Here is a 24,765-nt window from a genome sequence, read left to right on the forward strand (position 1 = left end):
GCCCGAATGATCCTCCCACCTCAACTTCCCACATAGCCAGCCCTACAGGTTCAGTGTCACCAAGCCGGGCTAACTTCTGTATTTTTTGTAGAGATGGGTTTCCGCCACGTCACCCAGAATGATCTCCCATTCCTGGGCTCAAGCAATCCTCCCACTTCAGACCTTCAAAGTGCTGGGATTATAGGTTGAATAGTTTATAATACAAAAATAGAAGGAAATCCTCTGAGGTCAACCTACCTTTGGAAATGTCAGCTCTCCAAGTAGAGGAAGCGCTTCACACACATGACCTCTGTGATGGGCTGAACCGCGTCCCCCAGATCCTGTCCCTGAGGACCCCCAAATCCACAGGTTGACGTCTTGTCCCTGAGGACCCCAAATCCACAGGTTGACGTCTTATCCCCGAGGACCCCCAAATTCACAGGTTGACATCCTGTCCCCGAGGACCCCCAAATCCACAGGTTGATGTCTTGTCCCTGAGGACCCCCAAATCCACAGGTTGACATCTTGTCCCCGAGGACCCCCAAATCCACAGGTTGACATCCTGTCCCCGAGAACCCCCAAATCCACAGGTTGACATCTTGTCCCTGAGACCCCCCAAATCCACAGGTTGACATCCTATCCCTGAGGACCCCCAAATCCACAGGTTGACATCCTGTCCCCGAGGACCCCCAAATCCACAGGTTGACATCCTGTCCCCGAGGACCCCCAAATCCACAGGTTGACATCTTGTCCCTGAGGACGCCAGAATGTGATTGTCTTTGGAGACAGGGCCTTTAAGGAAGGAATAAGTCAGAAAGGGGTCACCGGGGCAGGCCCTAATCCAGTCTGACTGGTATCCATATAAGGAGAGGAAATTAGGGCCCAGACCCACAGGGGACCCGGTGGGAACACAGGGAGAAGACCGCCGCCTGTAAGCCAGGGAGGAAGGCCTTGGGAGACACCGGCCTGCCGATCCACACCTGGGCCTCGCACTAGGAGCCTCTGGGACAGTGAGAAACCCCTTTCTGTCGCTCTTGCCACCCAGCCTGTGGTGCTGTTATGGCAGACCCAGTAAACTCACACAGCAGCCCTAGTGAATGCGAGCAGACACTCAGAAACAAATAATTCTGAACCACCACGAGCTTGTCTAGAGACAGCAAAAGAAGGGATACTCTCCAGATTCCCATGTGCTGACAGCATAACTTCAACCGCAAGCCTGAAAAGACCCATATGAGAAAAAATTACAAGGCCATCTAGCTCATGATATGCATACTAGTAAAACACGAGCACACCAAATCCAACAGTATCCACAAAGGACCCGCGTCACGCCAGGCTGGGTTCATTCCAGGAGCACAGATGAGTGCAACACCAGAAAAGCAACAAATGCACCATCATAAGAGAGTAAAGGGGGAAACTGTTCCAACAAACACACACGGAATTTGATAACACTCAACATCACTTTCAAGACACCAAGACAAGACAGGAATCTCCCTCATTTGAGGGAGCATTTGCAGAGCAGACATCACATTTCAGGGTAAAATGCTGAGAGCATCCCCCGGGTGTGGGAAGGAGAGGAGGCCCTCTGTTCAGCTGTCTTGGCGGGACTGGAGACCTCGCCCACACATCCAGGCAAGACAAAAAGCAAACGGACTGATGACTACAAAGCAAGGAATACAATCGTCGCCTTCCACAGAAGGCTCAGTCCAAGCCCGTCTACACATCAATACTCAGAAGTAGTAAGAGTTTAGCAAGATGGCCGCATACAAACTTGACGAAACTCATTTATATTCTACATACCAGCAGCAAACAATCAGAATGTGAAATTAAAGTATTATTTACAGTGATCTTAAAAAACACACACTACCTAGCCATAACTCTAACATTAGAAGTAGTGGACCCCCGCTGGGTGTAGTAGGTCACGGCTGTAATCCCAGCACTTTGGGAGGCTGAGGCAGGCAGATCTCTTGAGGACAGGAGTTCAAGACCAGCCTGGCCAATATAGGGAAACCCCATCTGTACTAAAAACATACAAATTAGCTGGGTGTGGTGGTGCATGCCTGTAATCCCAGCTACTTGGGAGGCTGAGAGAAGAGAATGGCTTGAACCTTGGAGGCAGAGGTTGCAGTGAGCTGAGATTGCACCACTGCACTCCAGCCTGGGTGACAGAGCAAGACTTCGTCTCAAAAAATTAAAAAAAGCATTAGACCTCTACAGGCAAAATTATCAAATGATTTGCAAGCTTAAGAGTGAAATAACTGAAGCCATGCCAAGTTCATGGATCGAGGACCCAGTATCATAAAAATGTCAAATCTCTCCAAATTCAAGGCAATCCTAAACTAAATCTTGATTATTAGGGGTCAGAGAGGGGAGGCTGGGTAAAATCTGACATGCAAAAGGCCAAGGATATCCACAACACTCTTAGCAGAAGCAGCTGGTTTACCAGATAGCAAGTCTCATAACCAAGTGGCAGGAATCAGAACCCTGCCTGTGTACTGGAGAAATAGACAAGTGGACTGGATTCGATTCTCATTGCTACTGTAACAAACTTTGAGACTTCAAATACCATGAACTTATTAACAGCTCTGTAGACCAGAAGCCCAACAAAGATCTCACTGAGTTGAGATCAAGCTTATCAGCAGAGCTCCCAGCTTCCTGGAGACACTCCAGAGAATCCAGAAAGGCTCCAGAGAATCTAGGAGCCTTTCCAGTTTCTAAAGGGTATCTGCATTCCTTGGCTCACGGCCCCTCCCTCCATCTGCAAAACCAGCAGTCTGCAGCTCTATGCTTCCTTCCATCAGCAGTCTTCCTCTGTCCTCTGCACCCCTCCCACACTTGAGAGCCCCTTGTGATGACATGGGGCTCCCCTAATAGTCTAGGCTGGTGTCCCATCTCAAGGTCTTCTGATTAGCAAGACAAATTTAATCTTCAACCTCGATTCCCCTTCATCATGTAACACAACACCCAGAGATCAGAATATGGACATCTCTGAGGGTGCAGGGTAGGCACTGCTCTGCCCACCAGAGACCAGAGGACTAGAAGTAAAAACAGAAAACCGCAGCAGAGCTGGCACGGCTGAACAGCAGGGGAGGGATGGCATATCTGAGAAATGGCTCTGGGATCACTAGATATCCTTATAGAAAAAAATGACATGGACTTCCACCTCACCCACAAGCCATAAAAGCCAAGTCCGGGTGCATTATAGGCTGAAACACAAAAGCCAAAAATAAAAAAAGAAGATTAGAAAGTAGTTTCAAAAATACTTTCATGACTTCAAGGTAGAAAACGATTTCTTAAACTCTAATAAAAACATTAACAGTCTGACCACATAATCTTAATAACTTCTGTTTAATCACAAACAACAAAGTGAAAAGCCACAGAATGGATGTTTCTACCTTCTATTTTGTCTTTCAAAAATTTATCTTCTGTAAATTAATTAGAAAAGACAACTCAGGAAAAAATAGGACATTTCACAAGAGGAAACTCCATGACCAAAAAAGATGTAAACAGGCTCAACTTCTGCTGCCATCAAGAAACTGCCAATCAACAGCACTGGGCAGCGTGTGCTGTGTCAGATGCCAATGCACACAGAGGAGCCCCTGCTTAGCATGTCTGCGGCTCACAAAAGAAGTGCCCTGTCAACTTGGCCACTTAAAGAAGTTCTATGAATCAACAGGAAAAAATCCCACCCAATTAAAGCAACCTCATTAAAAGTGGGCCAAGGAAGTGAACAGAAATCTCCTAGCCGCAGCAGCATATCAGGTCTGTCCCATTTGAAAAAACAAGTCAACCTCCGAATGCCCAGGAAAGGGAGAGAGAAAGCACTGACAATCCACGTCACACCCACCTGTCCAGAAAACATCCACACCTAGGCCCCGACAATCCCACAGGAGCGCAGCACATGCCAGCCCCTGGCCAGCGCTCCCAGGACCTGGCCCCAGAGCTGGGGAGCTGGAGACAGGCTTAACAGGGCAGTGGCGGTGCCAGGAGGGGCCTGGGACAGGGCATGGTCTGGGCAGATCCTCCCCCGGCTGCTGAGAACCGAGTGCATCCAGGCTTGCTTCATGAGCCATGTGGGGAGAACCCTGAGTCATCCTCAGGCCCTGGACTCCACCCCAGCTGGGCAGACAGCTCCTCTCCTATCACCACCCCACCCCCACGAGCTCCACTGAGGCTGAGATGTACACTCCCACCAGTGCCATGCACACTTCAACATCTCTGAAATCACAGCATCTTAAGATCAACAGGGTGGCAGAGTTTAATGGGCAGTATTTCTTTCTTGGTGGCACAAAACCATGGTGCATCTTAAAATGAAGGACATCTTAAATTCAGTGAAACGGGAAGTTGTCCCTGGACACCACTATCCTCATCTGCCTGTGCGCTGGCTGGCCCGTGAGCTCCAGGAGGGCAGAGATGAACTGTCAGCTGAGCGCTGCGCAGTGTGCACCTGTTCATGCGGCACCTCCGGTGCGGGTTGTGGAGGTGGGTGTAACCACTCGGGGAGTCTGGGGACACCAATGGCCATGTGCTGTGGGGAAGGAGCAAAGCTGGGCAGGCAGCTTTCTGTTCTGTTCTCTCCCATGCACTTCTGAACTGTTTGCACAGATGATACTTTCAAGGAGAACATGGATGGATGAATGGATGAATGGATGAACGGACGGAAAGGGCAAAGGCTGTTTTTGCAATCAATTCACTTCTGGTGCAGGGCAAGTAAATTAACTCCAAAGGAGAGAGTATGGTCCAGAGCTTCCTGCAGGGCACCAGGGTGTGCTCTGGGAGGAAGGTGGCACTGGCTCCCACCACAGCCCCAGCCAGGCTTGTGGGAAACCCTCCCGGCCTGTTGCGTCACACTTCAGAATGAGGCCTTTCCTTTGTACCCTAATCCTCCGAGGCTGTAATGCTGCCTCTGCAGAGCTTCTATAAACAAGATCTACATTACCAGTTTTTATTTAAAAGCATAGAAGTCAGGCCTGCAGCTTCTTTGTAAATGGAGAAAAACCCATTTGCTTCTGAATTCTCAGACACAAAAAGAAGATTCAGCCCAGGCTTGGTGGCTCATGTGTGATCCCAACCCTTTGGGAGGCCAAGGCAGGCGGATCACCTGAGGTCAGGAGTTCCAGACCAGCCTGACCAACGTGGTGAAACCCCGTCTCTATTAAAAATACAAAAACTAGCAGGTCATGGTGGCACATGCCTGTAATCCCAGCTACTCATGAGGCTGAGGCAGGAGAATCACTTCAACTTGAGAGGCAGAGGTTGCAGTGAGCTGAGAATGCATCACTGCATTCCAGCCTGGGCGATGGTGTGACAGTACATCTCAAAAAGAAAAAAAAAATAAAAGGCAGATTCATCTTCAAAATAAGAAACAAACCCTTCAGCACACCCACCTTCCAGCTGGGTCGCACAGGCAGACACCACCAGAGAGGCTGCCAGGCCTCCACATCTCGACCCAGTGCTCTGCAGGGACAGCATGGCTGGTGCTGTCTCTAAGGGACAGAGTGTGGGGAGGTGACCCTCAGGCTAGCTGCCAATCATCTGCTGTCACCCACCTCCCAGCACCAGGTCGAAGTCTGCACACTCACAAGACTGCTCTGACGAGGTGCCAGACCCACGAGTGTGTTCACAGGCACTGCTCGTGACATGGCTGCTCTCCACAAACTGCAAGCCTAGCACGCCTGTGGGCTCTGCCCTGTGTACGTGGCTGCCACCCTCTGAACAGTCCTAGTGATGTGGTTACCGTCGGGCTTGACCCGTTCCTTGCTCGACACAGCTCCTGTGCCTGCCACGCCCCTCACACCAAACCTCCTCCTGAGGAAGTTAGTGGGAGGCTGACTGGAGCAGGCCTCTCCAGTGTGCCCAGCCCAGGGCTGGCACTCTTAATCACAAGGGTCAGGGCGCCACAGCCTCACCCCATGTCCGCCCTGGTGTGTGCACCAGAGCCCTCCAGAGAGCACTCCTAAGCCCCTGGGCACTGGGCACATGTGAAGCCCATGGGCCCTCGCTGCTCCCGGCAGGCAGGGCTTAGGCCGGGTACTCCACGGCCTGCACTGTTTAAACACAGCCTTTGTACCAAATGACTTGAAGTCTTGCAGCTTAGTTTAAAAACCCTATTTGTAACCAAAATAGTCACACGTAAGTGGTGATTTCATTTCTCTTTCCCTAACAGATGGGCCCACAGTTCCTACAAAGCTAATTTTACCTGACTACTCCGTAGCTACTATTCCTCCCTGAAAAATGCTCCCCTCTTCCTTTGTAAGCATGGTGGTACTCTTACAGCAAGCAGGCTTCCAGGCAGAGCTTCCACCAAGGACCCGGGTGCAGGGTGGCATCCCACCTTGCACTGGCTGTCCCTGTGCCGGCCACTGGCACTCACTCAGCATCCGCAGGGAAGATGGCCCAGCCTCCGCCCACTGGCTCACTGCTGCTCTCTGACCCGCACTGCAGAGCTCAGAGTGGTCACACCCTCCCCTTCGCCTTCCACAGCCACTACCCACCGCATCCGCTGGGCCGCACGGGACACTGATGTACACAACACATGCTTCCTCTGTTGGAGGAGCAAGGGCAGCATCGCTGACCTCACCCCAATGGGAGGTTTCACCATTTCCCAACACTGCCTGGTGCTGCCACTCTGGTCTGAGAGCCAACCACAGCCCACCAAGGAGAAGGAACCCGCTGTGTCACCTGCGGATCCGCGTGGATCCCCATGTCCCCTCCCCTGGCTGCACCCCACCCAGGGCTACTCTGTCCACCTCTGCCACTTGAAGACTGTAATGCAAAAACGACAGCCAAAGTCATCCTCAAGGAAAACAAACAGCAGATGCTCAGGCCTGCAGCCAGCAGTCCACCTCCAGGAGTCCGAAGTCAGTCAGCAAGCGTGAACGCCCTCCCTGGTAATGACAACATCTGTGCCCCAACAAGGTGTTTTCCTGGGATGAGGAAACACCGCCTTACCCAGGAAACAACGCGGGACTCTGCGAGCTGAACAAGAGTCTGACTTGGAGAAACATACATGGAAATCATGGAAGAGAAACCCACGTGCCCACCCTACGGCCAATGCTCTGCCTTCGCAGCACCCACCCGAGGGGCCACAGGGGCTGACCAGCTAGCTGACTTGTACTGGCAGTTAAATGTCTACTAAAATTGGGCAAAAATAGGTATCAATAAATATAATTTAGGAGCAAAACATTATGGGGGAAACTCTGGTGACAAATATTGGGAGCCACTGATTTTAAAACCAGAACAAGCACTTTGTAAAAAGTTTATTGGGCTGGATGCTTAGAATCTGCTTTCTATAAATATGTTCTACTTTAAATTTTAAAAGAATAAGGACTGCACTGTAATGAAAACAAAAATTTACCACCTGGAGTAAAAGGAAAAAAAGCAGTCTCTTGGAAAATATGGGAATTAGAGAGATTTATCAGTTCAACTAAAAAAATCCATTTTTTAAAAACCTAGGATCTTTTTTTTTTTTGAAGACGGAGTCTCGCTGTCACCGAGGCTGGAATGCAGTGGCAGTCTCGGCTCACTACAACCTCCGCCTCCTGGGTTCAAGCGCTTCTCCTGCCCCAGCCTCCTGAATAGCTGGGACCACAAGTGCCCACCACCGCATCTGGCTAATTTTTGTATTTTTAATGGAGATGGGGTTTCACCATGTTGGCCAGGCTGGTCTTGAACTTCTGACCTCAGGTAGTCTGCTCACCACAGAGTATCCTACGTGGCACCTCTGGTGATGTCTGAATCCACTGGACTGCCCTTAAAAACAGACCTCCAACCTTCGCCTTCAATGCCACAAAAAACTCTAGGCCACGGCAAGGCACCTGCCCCAGTCCTGTAAGAGAAGGCAGGTATGAGCGTCAGAGCTGCAATGCTGGGTGTGTCCGCTTCCCAGTAACGTGGATGGATTTGACCAGAACAGTGATGCAGAGATACAGCTACTGTCCTCAAAAACATTCACAAAAAAGGGGAAATGCAACTACTTTAGAGATGCTCATTCGCACTCCTCACAAGTCAAACCCATTTCACAAAATAAATCACAACCGATTGTAAAACGTTCTCCAAGTTGATGAATTTTTAAGAGAAAATTTTATTTCAATAAATATTTTGCCCTCCAAGCGACAAGTACAATTTCAGGGAGGTGAAAGTATAACCTAGAAGTAATTTAGAATTCTTCCACTTTTCAGTTTTGCCTGAGTGAAGAGTCAGTTTGGGCCTCAAGTCTGATAAGAGACTGCAATGCAGCGACATGTGTAGAAAGTCAAAAGCACACCCACAAAGCAGTCCATCTCTGACGTGGGTAGAAGATAACGTATCTGCACATACACGTGTAAAACAATGAGACTCACTAAAGTTTCATCTCTCTTTCAACCCCTCAGGGCTCCCAGAATTCTAGCATTACCAAGGATTTACGCATAAACTTCATCATACATTGAATCACTGGTTTACACTTTCTTTACAGGATATAACTTTGTGAAGGGTAGAGCAGCTTGCCTTAAATAACAAGGTTAGAATTCTGAGAGGCAACGGAAGATGTGCGAGCTTTCTGCTGAAAATCTGCAACGAGACACCAAGACCATTGCAGGGGCTTTGAAAACAGGAGACATTTGTAAACAGAGCTACAGCTCAGTGTCATGAACTGCAAAGTCATGATTTACCACCACCCAAGCCAGAAAGGCCTAAAAGCACCACCACAAAAATGAATCCTGTGTCTGAAACTTTTCATGACAAATTAAAATGGTTGCAGTGTCCAGGCATGAAGAACACGGGGACACGTCTGTCAACTGTGAGGCGACCACTGGCCTGGGACTCAGGACATCAGGACATCAGGAACGTCCACACCACCTTAGTGCTTACTGGCACCCAACAGCGAACAATCCTACAGGCTGAAGGACACGTTTCAGCATGCCCCACACACCGGCTAATTCCATGGAGAAAATCCAGAATTTGCTCAGAAGTTCCATGGGAATGCAGTTTTCCAGCTCTATGCCAGACATTTTCTAGCTCTTCATTAAAAAAATCCAATTCCACTGACTTCAACAGAGCCATGGTAAAGAACAATGTGAAACTCTATAAAGCAAGGGGGTTGGTGATGCCTGGTCAGCAGAATGAGCCACAGCAACCTCACACATACAGTTCAATGTAAAGCAAATTAGTTCATTACTTTATTACATTTTAGTGCGTTCTTAAAATAAATACGGTAATATCAAACATACAGTGAGGAATAAAGCACATGTGTGAAAGCATGGTAACAGGAAGTTCACTTGGGACTGTGTGACACTCAGCACGTGAGGAATCATACAGCCTTGAGTTCCCTATTTACAGGACAGAGTGTGGCTGTGGCTAACACTATATATACAAAATCGCAACAGACTGTACTTTTCTTCAAAGGACTGAGGAAGGGGATAAGACCTATAATTCCTTCTGTCGTTCTGTACCATTTCCCTCCTTATGCACATGACTCACCTTTTCCATCTAGAATTATGTAACAGTTACACTTGTCTCTTTTTCTCCCTATTGATCTTTAATTTCTTCTGCAGTTCAAGATAGATTCAAGTAACACTCCCAAGAAAATATGTGCAAAACTAATATAAGTGGCTCCAGAATCTTCTGGCAGCTGGTCAGTGGCAGCAGTGCCTGGCAGCCGAGGCTGGCACGCACCTGCTCCTGGGAATGTCCGCTCCGCAGAAGCATCAACACTGCTGGGACCAAGGCAGAAAGAACCCAAAGCCATCCACTTACTTGGAGCTCTGAAAGAACTGCAAACAACCACTTGTTTTTAAATATGCAACAAAACAAAGGTATCCGTCTACCTGGAGAGCGGCACGCTCCTCTGAGAGCACGCAGCGCTTCCAGATGCAGAACCCAGACAGGACAGGCTGTGACCTAACGAAACCACTAAAGGGACTGTCAGCTGAAGTGCACCTTTCAGGACAAACATGCTCAGAGTGGAAATATTCTACTTTACCAAAATCTGTCTTTATTAAAGTGAACAAATCAGCGCACTATCCGAAACTGAATTAATGATGGCTGCAGTTGGCTCAGCTTGCCTACTTTAAATGAGGCAGACACCAGCGCCTAGTACCATTCCGGGTCCTCATGACTGCGTGCCAGAAATCATCATCTTCACATTTGTAAACGTTATTTTAGCAGAAGACATACTTTGCAGATTTCAGTGCTTTTAGTGAACTGGTATTTTCAGTAAACTTCTGCTGAGCAGCAAGGAATAAGAATCTTTTTCAGAAATCTTAGAATTGGATATAAATGTTGGCAGTAGACACAATCAATAAATATCATACAACTTCTCAAATGAAAGATTTCCCATTATGTATTTCTTTTCTAAAGACATTCAAACACCCCAAGCCAAGATCGAGCCTCAGTCCTACAGTCACATGAGATTACAGCTGGCCAACACGAGGGCGCCGGGCATTGTGCAAGGGGCAAGGTGAGAAGCGAGAAAGCAAAGTGGATCACGTCTAGTTTATGCTGAAGGAGAACTTCAAGTAACGGGGCTCCACAGCCTGGGATCTCACCCAGGAACACCCTCCTCTGGGAGCCTCAGTGGTCAGTGGTGGCCACAGCAGCATGAGCCACTGCAGAGGTGGCATCTGCTCCTCCATCCTCACCCTGCCTGGCATCCTCTGAGTGAGATGAGCGCTGAGAGAGGGGTTTTCTTCTGTTGTCTAGAAACCTCTTTGCAAAAGGTCTATGACTTTGCATACTTCGTACCCAAATAGATGAAAACAATAAATAAAGGACCCCGTGGCACCCTCTGGATGCCGGCCACAAGGGTGTCATTTCCAAGTCTGGGTCATCCTTTTGACGCCGGCCACATCAGGGTCATTTACGAGTCTGGGCCTTCTTTGGCACTGCAGGCCGCTTGGGCTGCCACAGGTGGTTGTGAATTGTGAGTGCGTCCACACTGACAGACATCGTTTTAGCTGGGATCAAGTTAAACTGTTTTCGGTCTGAGCTATATTTATACAGTTTGTCAATCATTTTCTTGGTGATGTTCTTTGGCCCGGTGCCAGTGAGTTTGTAGATTTCCTCAGTATCAGGATAGTAGCAGTAAAGCGCCCTGAACTGGCAGCCAGCATCACGAAACAGTATGATGTAGTGATTGGCATCACACTTCTCCAGCTCCTGTGTGGAGAGAGAAAGGGGAAGAGTCAAACAGTTCAGAGCCACTCCAACCACCACGGGGTGGGTTCCCACAGTGCCTCAATAGGAATGGCTCCCTGACAAGCTCTCCCACATGTCAGCTACAGCCTGCCTATTTTAAACAATTACTGTGGACCCCTGTCCTGGAGCATTCTATGCCAAGGAGACTTAAGAAATCTAGGCAAGCAAGGGGGGAAAATGCTTTTAAGATTAAGTGGAAAAGCAAAGGAAAAGATGCTCAACAGCCACCAGAGAAACACCAGTCAGAACCACTGTGAGACGCTGCGTCATGCCCATGAGGATGGCTGGCACCCAGGAGAGGGGCAGTAATCAGTGCTGGCGAGCAGCGGGGCTCCTTCACTGCCAGGGAGATGCAGAGCGCAGCAGCCACTATGAGAAACAACTTGGCCGTTCTCCAAACCGCCAGGCAGTTACCGTGGGATCCAGCAATTCCTCTCTCATGTATATACTCGAGGGAAATGAAAACACACGTCCACATAAAACACTGCATATAAATAACAGCACTATCCCTAACAGGCAAAAAGTTGAAACAAAAATATCACATGGACCCCCCCAAAACATGTACATCTGTTCTGTAACAATAACAAATGTTTTCTGTAGAATCAACCCAAGTGTGCATCAGCAGATGAACAGATCCACAGCACAGGGTTGAGCAGGCATGGGTACCATGCAGCCACCAAAAGGATGGAGTCCTGCTACACTCTACACCAATTAAGCTCACAGCACCGTGCTAAGTGAAAGCAGCCCAACCCAAAAGGTCATAGAAACTATGATTCCATTATAAAAACGTCCAGAAAAGGCAAATCCATGGAGACAGACGGTAGACTGGCAACTGCCAAGAGCTAGGGCAGGGCAGGCTAGTGAGTGAGTGTTCGAGGGTGTAGAGTTTCTTTCCGGGGGATCAACACATCTGGAATTAGGCAGTGGCTATGGTTGTGGATTCTATGAATGTATTAAAAACCACTGAATGGTATAGTTTAAAAGAGTGAATCTGACAGTATGTGAATGATATCTCAAAAAGCTGTTATCAAAAACAGAATCTGGCCGGGGCAATCTCAGCATTCTGGGAGACCAAGGTGGGCGGATCACTTAAGGTCATGAGTTCAAGACCAGCCTGGCCGGTATGGTAAAACCCCATCTCTACTAAAGATACAAAAATTAGCAGGGTGTGGTGGCATGTGCCTATAGTCCCAGCTACTGGGAGAACTGCTCGAGCCTGGGAGGCAGAAGGTGCAGTGAGCCAAGATCATGCCACTGTACTCCAGACAGAGCAAAGCTCTGTCTCAATAAAAATAGTAACAATAATAATAATAATAATAACCTGAAGTAAATATGACAAACTGCTGATGCCTATCACAGCGTTTGTAGATCATATTCTAAAGTTTAAAACATATCTTCAAGTGTTTTGGTAACTTTTAAAAACAGATCCTCCACATGCCTGGGAATCTGAGCACGTGAGTCCATCCCAGCAGTTCTCCACATGCAGCCCAGGAAGCCTGAGGCCCTCCCAGGAATCACAAGGTCAAGCCCTTGACTTTGAGAGGCTACAGCCTCACTGCCTCTCACTCGCTTCTCTCAAGTGTGTGGCGGAACCTTCCCAAGGCCCTGGGCCGTGTGGCTATAATGGACGGAGGCACAAGCAGCTGAGCTGCCAGCCCTCTTATGTCAATGCCATTTTTCTATTTATTGGCTTCAGAAAAGTTATTTTTCATAAATATATAATGTATCAGCATACAATGGGCTTATTTTAAATAAATATACATATTTTTAAAAGAATCCAAAACTGTATATATAATACTGATTTCAAGAATTAGATGCTAATAAGAATAATTTGTAGGGACAGTGGCACTATGAGGAAGTGGGGCTCATCTAATTTGTTGTCACCTCCAGAAAGCCAGGCACAGCCAAGAGGGCTGCTGTCCTAGAAAGGCCGGCCTGCAGGGCGGCCCTCAGAGGGCACCTGGGATCATGCTGTCTGTGGAGTTCCCAGTCACTCACAGGCCGACAGGAGGGGTTCCCTGAGCCTGAGCTGCTGGTCTGCATGCTGACCCTGGTATCCTCCCAGGCGTCCTAGCCAAAGGGTGTACCTCATGACCAGCCCCCAGGGAAAGCTCAGGGCATCCAGTTTCAAAAAGGCTTTCCACGGTCCATAGGCTGCTGTGGCTCGGCTGCAGGAGGAATCAGAGCAGAGGGGGCTGCACAGAGCCTGGCTCTCGCCCGCGTCTTCTCCCTCTGCACCCAGTGGCTTTGGCTCCCTCCACATTGCTGGAATAAATCTAAGCTGTGGGTCAACTCCACACTGAGGCCCACGCATCCTTCCAGGGCATCTCCGCATGAGGGTGACCCTGAGGGCCACAGATACAAAGAGCCAACCACCTCTCCATGTGGAAATCTAAGCAGGAAGAGCATGACCACGGTCACTTCTGTCCCCAGTCCCATGAGAGACCTGCCTGGGTCGAGGGCCATTCTTAGTCTACATGATCTGCACTATCAAGAAAAGAACAAGTCCGTTTTAAAGTGGGTCACAAATTCCATTAGGCCACTTTCACTTTCACGACTAAAACAACCAACCAAGGACCAGAGATTGGTCTTAATTATTAAAAAGCAGAATTTTTGGTGGATGACAAACTGTCACATAATTTTCATTCACTCATTCACAAGCCGTTGAATCCCAAGGCCAGCAACTTACAGCCTACCGCACATGTGCCTCAAACTGGGGCGGGGTCCAGTGGCTCTGCCTCCTCTCCCCTGGAATCCCACTCCAGCCCCTCAGGGGCCAGCCTAGAACCTGCACAGGATCCTCAGATTGCTGCTTCCCAGCCCCTTCCCAGGCATGCACACTAGGTGCTCCGTAGTCCACGCACTCAGCAGATGCAGGCCTTCTCCTGCCCTCCTCACTCCTTCCTCCCCACCCCGCCACTCCAGCCCTGGCCCCTCCTCACTCATCTCCAGGCTACCTTGATGACTGCTCTGATCTACTGGGAAAGGGAGGTGGGTTCCTGGCCCTCCTCTGCCCACCCCTTTGCCCACGATCTCACTCCGAGTAAAGTTGAGTCCTTCTTCAGCCCACAGAGGCCCCACGTGGGGATACAGCCTCTAAACCCTGCCCCGCCCTCCTGGGTGTTCCTCCAGCACAGGTCCCCTACGGCCCATGGACCCTGGGACGCCTCATTCCCACCTGCCTGGAACGGCCTTCCCCAAAATCCGCACCCTCCCTCCAAGTCTGTGCTCAAATGTTACCACCTTCTCATTAAGACCTACAGTGACCAACGCTCCCATTGGGCGCTGCAGCCGGCCCAAACTTCTAGCTCACAGCCCAGACATGTCCAGCCCTCCTCTATGAATGGAGGTCATGGGGCCAGCCACGGCCCTCGCCCGTGCACCATCTACGCTGCACCAACAGGCCCTCGTGGCCCACAGAGCTGCAGGCATTTCCGGCCTGGCCCTGCAGGCTCGTCCCTCCACCAGAGGACCGTGCGCTCAGCTTCTCTGTTAGCATCGGGGCCCAGGCTGTGGGTGTGTTTAGCATCCGAACAGGGCAGGCAGACCATGACCACTTATGAAATGACTGAGGGCCCTCCCCTCCTCCCTCACCTGTGTATGTGAAGCTTCAGACTGTGCAGGGCACGAGTCTGACCCTCACCCTCCCTCCATCTCCAGCTCCACTGGATCGTCCCACCCAGTGAGATCGTTGCCTCACCTTTAGAGCGACAGAAGCTGGACCTCACTCCAGCAGCAAACATGGGCAGTGCTGCCCCAGGGAGGTGACAGTCAACAAAACCAAAGTGAGTAGCATCTTCCTGAGACAAGCTTCCCATTCTCTGGCAAACCCAGACTCAAAGGTGGAGCTGCTCCTGACATGGCCCCGGCTCTGCCCCACTCCCAGCACATGGCCTTCCCCGTGAACACCGCCCTGCTGCCAGCCTCCTGCGTCTCTAGCCACACGACCCCCTCTGGCTCCACTATTTTTCTCCACTTAGGCCAGGCATGGTGGCTGACGCCTGTAATCCCAGAACTTTGGTAGGGCAAGGTGGGCGCATCATGACGTCAAGAGATTGAGACCATCTGGCCAACCTGGTGAAACCTCATCTCTACTAAATAGACAAAAATTAGTTGGACGTGGTGGTGCATGCCTGTAGTCAGAATTGCTTGAACCCAGGAGGCGGACATTGCAGTGAGCCGAAATTGCACCACTGCACTCCAGCCTAGGAACAGAGTGAGACTCCATCACCACAAAAAAATTTAAGCTGAGTTTTCCTTCCTCATTTCACACCCTACCCCAACCCAGAGGGACCCAACGCCCCTCCCATCACCTCCGCCCCCAGTCTCACCCACCCTGAACACAGGAGTCTTCTCACCTGCCCAGAAGGCCCCCACCTCAAGACCCTAGCTCTGCCCACAGAGACCATCCCCACTTGTCTAGGCCCTACCTCTAGTGAGAATTCTGCTCTCCACTGAGGCCACTCCAACTCCCATAGCCTTGGCAACTTCACACAGAGCTTAAGGAGAGTGCCGTGGGTGCCCGCGCCTGGCAATTGCCGGGGAAAGGGCCAGTCACTACCGCATAGCAGTAACACTCATGCATCAAGGATTGGGAAGTTTTCTTTTAAAAAGAACCCTTAATTTATAAACGCTTTTTATTCCACATAAAAACCGAGTGTTGAAACATGACACTTGCCTCCAGTATGGAATTCTTGTGGGGTTCATTCACTTTTCCGGCCAGGCAGCAATGGGATATGGCATTGTGAATAATCGGCTTGTTTGATTTGCTGCTGGGCTCCTTGAAGAGCTTGGGGCCTAAGAAACAAGGCCAGGCAAAACCAGCATTTTAAGGCATGAACACATACAAAGAAAACCAACAATGTCTCGGATGCAAGCAATGGGTAGGCTGAACTACAGATATTTATGACTATTTAAAATGGGAAGTAAAAGCTACTTAAAGTCTATTCAAAAGAATTTTAAGTTATAAATTTTTAAACAACCAAAGACAAAGGTAATCAATACTTTATCTCCTTTCTAAATTCAGCGACTTAGCTATAAAGACACAACCAGGAAAATAACTTGTAAAAAGACTAAAGCTCAGAGGCCCCAGGATATACTCCTCAGCCACAGCAGCCCCTCCAGTTCACCTTGTCCTGAGCCCACGCCTGGCTCAGAGGGCAGCTGGTGAGAGCCAAGAAACCCCAGCACTCCCCAGCTCTGCCGAACCCGCATGGCAGACAGCAGGGTGGACCACCAGGAGGGCAAGGCAGGACTAAGAGCTTCTACTAAACTACATGCCCATTTCAGCACCGAAGAGCTAAAAATAGCCCTCTTTCACTAAATAAAACATCTTTGTTAGAAAAATACTTTTTAGACCAAAATAGAGAACAGTTAACGCAATAGCCACACAAAGGCCTGCAGCCGTGTACATGATAACCTCTAAGGAGGGAAGGCCGTCACCTGTGTACTCAGCCACGGAGGCCAGGGATGACGCTGCCGACGCAGTCTCCCAGTCTCGGTCTGTGCTCCGGCTCGGGTTCCGGCTCAGTATGGGCAAGGCTTCCATGGATTCCACTCTGCAGGCAGAAAGAGACAATAGACAGGCAGGTAAAGCGCTGGCTTCCTTTCACTACCACTGGCAAAGGGCTGGCCTGCAGCCAGAACAGGAGCACATCAGCAGGGGAGAAGGCTTCCAGTGATGGTGGGGCTCAAGTCGCCACATACCCCACATAGTACAGACGCTCTGAGCAAAATACAAAAGCAAACACTCCAGGCACTAAGGGGATGAAGACAGACAGAGAGGAGTCAGCCCTTCACCAAGGGGGTTCCCCTCCACACAGCCTTTGCTCAAGGCACCGCCCCCTCGAGCAGAGCACAGGCACAGCACTGAGCCACAGGGCTGCTGGCTCAGGAGGCCACAGGACGAAGCCTGGGCTGCTTGTGTTGCCCAGCCAGGGATGAGACCTAGGGAAGGAGGGGCCACAGCAGGCCAAGTCTAAAAACCTGGGCCCCAGTGACTCTGATCCCTGGAAGACCTGAGCTCCACCCTGCAGGGAAGTCTCCACTGAGCACAACAGATGCCAAAAGTCTGGACACAGCTGCTCAGAGATGTCAGCTGCTGCTCTCACAAGGGAGGCAGACACCACTGGAGTTTGAATCCCCCAGGGTAATTGACGGCCAGAATAAAAACCCACACAGAATCTGCAGTTCCTTGGAGGAATCCGCCACAAAGCCCAGGGACAACAAGGAGCCATGAGATGGGGAAGAGACAAGAAAACACGGCCCACGGGTGCAGACGGAGCAGGGGCCACATGGTGTACTCATAAACATAAAGCGACACGGCCTGGCACGGTGGCTCACGCCTGGAATCTCAGCACTTTGGGAGGCTGAGGTGGGCAGATCATGAGGACAGGAGTTCAAGAACAGCTTGGACAACATGGTAAAACTGCATCTCTACTAAATATGCAAAAATTAGCTGGGCATGGTGGTGCGTGCCTGTAGTCCCAGCTACTTGGGAGGCTGAGGCACAAGAATTCCTTGAACCCAGAAGGCGGAGGTTGCTGTGAGCTGAGATCGGGCCAGTACACTCCAACCTGGGCAACAAAGAACAAAAGTCCATCTCAAAAGAGAAAGGAACACATGGGCGGGGGAAGACCCTTGCTCCCACGGAGGGGACAACATGCATGGAGGAAGCAGTGAGCAGGAGCTGCAAAGTGGTCACTAAAGTCCTTGCAAGGCAATTCCGTGAGGTCCAGACCAGTCCCCAACCTCTTCCCCAAAGTCACTTCCTCATGACATGAGCAGTCCTGGGGCCCACCTGAGAAGCTGTGCTGAGAAAGATGCAAGCTCACTTCTGGGCCGCTCAATCAGAAGCACGAGGCCGCAGTCCCATCACAGGAAACCAAAACTGAGAGGCAGCCAGGATAACTGACCTGTGCTTACCAAAAGTCAAGGTCAAGAAAGGCACAGAAAGGCTAAGGAACTGCTCTGGACTGAAGGAGACTGAAGGACCATGGCATTTCAAGGCCATCTGTAGCCCCAAATAGATCCTGGACTAGGGGACAACACAGTTGTCAGGGACACTCTTGGGAGAACTGAATGGGGACTGTGAATCGGATGAACATGCTGGCTTGGTAACTGATCACACGAGAAAACATCTTGTTCTAGGAAATACATACTGTAAAAGGCCAGACATCTCCAGCTGAGTGGTTTTTTCTGTTTATATTTGGTTTTGCGGGGTTTGGCAGCATCCCAGTCTGGAGTGCAGTAGCATGAGCAGAGCTCACTGCAGCCTCAACTTCCTGGGCTCAAGCAATACTACCACCCCAGCCTCCCAAGTAACTGGGACTATAAGTGGGTGCCACCACACCCAGCTAACTCTTTTTTTGTACTTTTTGTAGAAATGGGGGTCGCAATCTGTTGCCCAGGCTGATCTTGAACTCCTGGGCCCAAGTAATCTTCCTGCCTCAGCCTCCCAAAGTGCTGGATTCACAGGAGTGAGCCACCATGCTTGGTCTCCAATTGACTCATGATGATGAAAAAGCACATGTGCAAGTGTGGGGAGGGTGGCAGGGAGAGCAGTAAAGCAGAGGCCGCCAAGTTTAACCAGCTGGGGAGCCCGTGTGAAGGGCACTGGGATTCCTGGTGACACTACTGCAACTGTTCTGTAAATGTGAAATGATATCAAAATTAAAAGTTACAAAACCCCCTCTCAGAGTTTTTAATCAGGAAGTCCCACCCTCCCCTCCCAACATCCTCCAGCCCATCCGGCAGCAGCGTCTCAGGCCCCTTACCGCTGAGAGGGCGTGCCCCCGGAATGAACGCTCTCGGGTTCCGTCGTCGCCGCCGAGGCCAATGACAGGCTGGAGCCTGACTGAGTCCGGCTCAAGTTATCAGCTGCCAGAGACAGAAACTGATGGTGGTGCATGAACAGCTTCCGACATTTCCGACAGACACGTATCTGTCCCCTATACCTGTTCCCCTCACCTCGCCCTACAGAGCATGGCCACAGAGGCCACATCCCCATCCCGCCCCAGGGAGCCGGGCTGCACCTGGATGTGCATTCTCAGGTGTGAAACAGGGAGAGCCATCTCCACCCTTCCCCGTCACACTGCTCTTGAAAAAACGGAAATCAGATGAAGCCCATGAGGCTGCCACCGGCAGCAGGAAGCGCTGCCCATGCAGGGACTGCTTACGGGTGGAGGAGCACTTGGTGCCCGAGTCGCTGCAGGACTCTTCCCGGTGCACCGACTTCGGCCGCGGCTTCTTGGGCTTTGACTTGGGCTTGCCGAGCCCCTGCTCCTCTAAGATCTGCTGCTGCTTCCTCCGCAGGTACTCCTGCTTGATGAGCTCACGCCGCGCCTTCTCCTCCTCCTTCCGGACCCGGTCTTCCTCAGCTTTGCGCCTGAGAGAAACACATGCCCAGACACTGCTCGGTCATAGGGCCTCTGCCATGACGCCTGTGCCACAGCACTCTGTCCGGGTGCATTTCTCAGCTTCCCCTCGGCCACTGGGACCAAGGGTGGCCAGCCTCCACAAGTGGAACACAGAGGCTGCGAGGGCAGCCCTGGAGATGCCACACCGCCACACCAGCCACCAGACACACAGGTCCTGACTCCCATCAGCAGGGGCGGTGAAAGTTCAGGGAGGTCGTCTGTGGGAGAAGGGAGACCCTCACAGGCACTTGCTGCTGTGGTCCGTCACCAATGCCAGGAAGGGAAGAGGGGATGCAGGGGACCCGCCAGGCTCCTGCTTGGTCTGCCTTCCCCCGCGACAGGAGGCTCACCGGGCTTCGTCGCGCTTGAGCTCCACCTCCGCTTCCAGCTGCTGCTTGCGCACGCGGGCCTCCTCGGCCTTGCGCTGCTGCTTCAGGAGGAAGGCCGCCCGCTTCTTGGCAAGCTCGTCTTCTGCTTTCTGTTCATCCTGCACAACAGAGCCACACAGAGCATGACAGGAACCCCCTCAGATGCCCAATGCAGCCATACACAACCCAGCAGCAGACTTTCACTACACTTTTAAAAGTTTAACGCATAAAGACTTCTACGCTTTTCTTTAACCGTTATAGACTCTAAAATATGAATGGAAAACAAAGGGCATTTCAAGGCACCAGGCATCACCCAACTTTCCAGACGTCTCACACGAGATCCAGCTTGCCTTAAAAAGTACATGTAGATTTCCAAAATAAAAGCAAGGCTGGACATGGTGACTCATGCCTGTAATCCCAGCGTTTTGGGAGGCCAAGAAGGGTGGATCATTGAGGTCATGAGTTTGAGACCAGCCTACCCAACATGGCAAAACCTTTTCCCTACTAAAAATACAAAAATTGGCCAGGCACAGCAGTTCCCGTGTATAATCCTAGCGCTTTGGGAGGCCAACAAGGGTGGATTACCTGAGGTCAGAAGTTCAAGATCAGCCTGGCTAACAGGGTGAAACCCTGTCTTCACTTAAAAAAAAAAAAAATTAGCCCGACACGGTGACACAAGCCTGTAATCCCAGCTACTTGGGAGGCTAAGGCAGGAGAATCATTTGAACCCAGGAGGCAGAGGTTGCAGTGAGCAGAGATCATGCTATTGTACTCCAACCTGGGCAACAGAGTGAGACTCTGTCCAAAAAAAAGAGCGAATATTGAAGTTTTGTTTACATTTCAGAAGTGCAGCCACCAAATAAAGCTTGCCTCTTTTGCTAAGAAATGCCTGATTATTTGGTATCCTCTCACTCAAATTTACAACTGCCTGGAGGCAAAGCAGAAAACAGTTTCGAGTGGCTTGCCCAGGGGAAACCTTCCGAGAATCAGGTTGTCCTTAGGTGACTTCGCTGATGCGTGAGCATCACGGAACCTGCGTACTCCTGGGTGACAGAGCCCCCACATGCCTAAGCTCTATCAGCCACTGCTCCTAGGCTACAGACCTGTACAGCACCTGACTGTACCTGATATTGTAAGTAACTGTATCAAAATATATCTAAACACTGAAAAGCTACAACAAAAAACACAGTCTTATAATCTTAGGAGACGATGAACATCCCTGAAGGGAACATCACGTGGCACAGTAGCTGGCTAAGGAAACAGTTCTCACAGTTGACGCTTCCCTTCATCTCTAAGGCAAAACATTACGAGAAGGACATAGACAAAATATTTTTTGAAGTTGCTATTATCAGAGGCTGGCAAACTTCAGCCCACAGGCCAGGCCTGGCCCCTGCCAGAGCAATGTAGCGATGAACGCTTTTTACGCTTTCAGGCGGGACGAGGCAACAGGGTTTCGACTAGAAAATCACCAAAAGAAAACTATGTTGAAATCATGTGAAATTTCGTTTCAGGGCTCAGAACAAGCTGTCTTGACCCACACCACACTCACTTGCTTGCGTACTGCCCAGGGCTGCTTCTGGCCAAGTAGAGTCCTCAGGACAGAGACTCTGTGGCCCACAAAGTCAAACACACATGTCCCCGGGCCTCTTATGGAAGTGGCTGGCCAGCCTGCACATGGGATGGGGTGGCGACATCTCATGAGCACCTGAAACAGACGCTACCGATCCCTTACCTTGAAGAAGAAGCCGACCCCTGGCTTCTGGTCGCCTTCGCTGGTGAGGTCCGCCGAACCATCGAGGCTTGCCAGCTCCCCGTCCTCGTCAGGGGCCTTCAGGTCAGAGAGGTCCACTTCAATGAGGCTGGCCCTGCTCCTCAGGGGCTCCTCCACAGGGATGCTCTCTTTTCCTGAGATGTCTGAGGAGCCAGGCCCTGTCTCCTTCACACTTGCATCCAGAACTTCTTTGAGGCTCATCTGCTCCGACAGAATGTTGGCGTCTTTGGAAGAAGACAGAGTAAGTGTCCGCTGGTTGTTTTCATCGTGGAGTCTGTAACTGTCGAAGAGACACTTCCCATGAGGGTCACTGCTGGGCTCTGGGGCACCTTCCAGGCTGGAATCTGTGGGGGTCCGAGGGTGGCTGCTGGCAGGGAAGGGTCTCAAATGTGGGAGCGTCTCTACACTGGGCGTTGGGGTTTTACTTCGGGAGGAGCCCTGTGGCCTGTCTTTCGGGACCTTAAGCTCTGCCGGCCTTCCAGAACGGGAATTCCGGCCCTGACCCAGTCGGGGCGCTTTGCGGTGGCCAGCCACGCCTGTGGGAGAGAGTGGCTCCACAAAGTGGACCGGCGCCTTCACTTTGTGGTCCTGCGAGTTATTCTTAGAGCCCGGCACTGGGACCGTGGGGGACTTCATGAGAAGCTGCTCCTGCTGCTGAGAAATTTTTAGGATGGCCTGCTGCAGCGTACTGATGGTTTCGTTGAGCTTCTCAATGGAAAGGTCACATTCGTTCACGTCGACAACCTCCCCAACAGTGTCCTCCAGGAGGGCGGCGGAGATCACCTTATTTCTCTCCAGCTCGTGCAGAGCCACAGGGTCTTTTGCTTTATGCTGTTGAGCAAAGGCCAGGCTCTCTTTGTCCACATCCTGAGTCTCATGAAGGAGCTCCTCTCTCTGCTCCTCCTTCACAAGAAAGTCTTCGGTTTTGGAAAGGCCGTCCTCACACTCCTCCCCGTTGTGCTGTGAGTACTCCTTTGTAAAGTGATCCGGCCTGAGGGGTGGGGCGGCCTCAGCCTTGCCCTTCTTCACCACATGCAGGAACGCAGCCTTGCCGAGCTTCAAGCGCTGCCTCGCTGACAGCGCCTCCATCTTCTTCTTCTGGGCCTCGATGGCCCTGCGCTTCTCCTCCAACTGCATGTGCAGCTGCACTAGTTCGGACGCCAGGAGGCTGGCGGGGTCCCTGCCATGCCGGCTAGGGCTCTGTTCCCTCTTCTGCCTCCACGTCGTCAGAGGAGCGGGGCAGCTCTCGGATGCGTCTGGTGTGGTTTTCTGGGAGCTGCTGGTGCTAGACTTGGTTTCACAGCTGTTGAGTCTCTGGAGCTTCCTCTCTGCAAAGCTGGTCATCTTCACGCTCCCACTTGCCACAGAGACACTGCTCATCTGAGAGGCTGTGCTCAGGCAGGGGCTCGAGCGGCCACTGGCGTCATCTTTGTCTTCGTGTTCCTTCACCTTCATGTCCTCCTGCAGTTTGGCCGACTCTTCCTCCCCGATGTATTTGCTGAGAACCACAGGATGGGCCTCACCCATGAAATCGTGCTCAGCCTCCTCTAGGTCCACCACATCCGAGTCAGAATCCTGCCTGAGGAGAGTCCATGGCTCTGAATCGTGGGAGTTGGGGCTTTTTGAACAACTAACACATAACCTTCCCTCAGAGTCCTCATCGGCCCTGCCTACGTGAAGGAAGAAGCCATCTGTGGATGGTCCCTGGGGGAACTGATTGAATCTGCCGAGGGCCAGAGGCCCACCACACACCTCTCCTGCAGTTTCCAATGACTGCAGTCCTGTCTCAGTGGGGTCAATGCCCATGGGAAATTCTGAGCAAGGAATCGGGGTAAAAGTCCTATTCAAGTCACGACTGCCAGTCGCCTTCCTTCGTACCAAAGGCTGGGGGCCCTCGCTGGGCCTCCTGGACGCAATGCTCCTGGGTCTCCCTTCTCCCCGTTCGTCATCCTTGGTGATCACCTGCTTCTCTTTCGCTGGCTTAAGCACTGCCGGCATCAAAGGCTCCAAGAAAAAACTGTCAGGCTTACTTTCCAAGGTGTCCAGCTGTCCCTGGGGAGACTGGGCACTTGCTGTAAGGCCTGAGGCCCGGGGTGAGGCCCTGGGGAACTCTGGGTCAGCACGCTGGGGAGCCACGTCTGCTCTAACAATAGCCACGAGCTCCTCTTCCTCATCCTCAATACTGACATTGTTCAGGAGGCTCTTCCCATGGGTCTTCGTGGCCGTGGGGTGTGGCTGGTTCTGTGGGGTCAGATTAACAATATTGGATGCCAAACTGTCTTTGCTGATGGAGCGGGCCAAGCTGACGCTGTCGCCAGAGCTGGGATCCACTTCACAACTCGTAGTGTGATGCAAAGCAAAAGGCGTCGGCTGGGACGCGGGCCTGAAACACAGGGAAGGCCCACTGGGTGTGCTGCTGTATACACCAGAGACCCCCAACACAGACTGGGAGGTACGAATGCCGGCCACAGAACAAGAACATGCCTCTCACATGCAGGAGACTTAAACTCACTCTTCCCCGGGGCAGAAGAAAACCAGAGATTATTTCAGCTTAGTGATTCTCAAACACTGTAGTCCCAGGACCTCTTGACGCCCTTAAAAATTACTAAGTACCCCAAAGAGCTTTTGTTTCTATTTATCAGTATTACTCTCTATTTATCGTCCTAGAAATTAAAGCTCAGATGTTTTCTAAACACTGATTAAAATTAGAGTAATAAGCCCATTCCATGACAAATGACTATATTCTCCAGAAGACAAGTTTCCAGTTTAAGGGCAGGCACTACCTGACACCTGTACAGCTCTGGGATCTGGCTGGACCCTCGTACCTGACTCCTCCTGCCTCCACACCAGCAGCCTCTGAAAAATCCCATAGCACACTCACGAAGAGTGAGGCCGCAGAGAGGCAGTCACTCCCTGGTGTTGTTATAAAAGTAATTCTGACCTCAGGGACTCCCTAAAAGGGTCTCGGTGATCCTCAGGGGGTTGGGACTACATCTTGAGGAACTGCTGTTTAATGTAAAAAACATTCCAAACAGAAACATCTGAAACGGAGAGACTC

At 51.0% G+C, this 24,765-nt stretch overlaps 1 protein-coding gene across 14 annotated transcripts in view; it reads right to left on the reverse strand.

The window, feature by feature from the left end:
* Positions 1 to 8,039: 8,039 nt before the first annotated feature.
* CAMSAP1 (calmodulin regulated spectrin associated protein 1) overlaps positions 8,040 to 24,765 on the reverse strand; it is a 99,419-nt gene continuing 82,693 nt past the window's right edge. For all 14 annotated transcript variants that reach the window (XM_078331368.1, XM_035262609.3, XM_035262617.3 and 11 more), the window contains 7 exons: positions 21,669 to 24,090; positions 19,919 to 20,055; positions 19,329 to 19,537; positions 18,927 to 19,029; positions 16,594 to 16,709; positions 15,830 to 15,948; positions 8,040 to 11,112 (listed from right to left, as the gene is read on the reverse strand). In XM_078331368.1, coding sequence (XP_078187494.1) covers positions 10,810 to 11,112; positions 15,830 to 15,948; positions 16,594 to 16,709; positions 18,927 to 19,029; positions 19,329 to 19,537; positions 19,919 to 20,055; positions 21,669 to 24,090 — 3,409 coding nt within the window. In that variant the 3' untranslated portion in view covers positions 8,040 to 10,809. The remainder of the gene's footprint in view (positions 11,113 to 15,829; positions 15,949 to 16,593; positions 16,710 to 18,926; positions 19,030 to 19,328; positions 19,538 to 19,918; positions 20,056 to 21,668; positions 24,091 to 24,765) is intronic.

This window comes from Callithrix jacchus, chromosome 1 (genome assembly GCF_049354715.1).
Source record: "Callithrix jacchus isolate 240 chromosome 1, calJac240_pri, whole genome shotgun sequence".
NCBI lineage: Eukaryota > Metazoa > Chordata > Mammalia > Primates > Cebidae > Callithrix > Callithrix jacchus.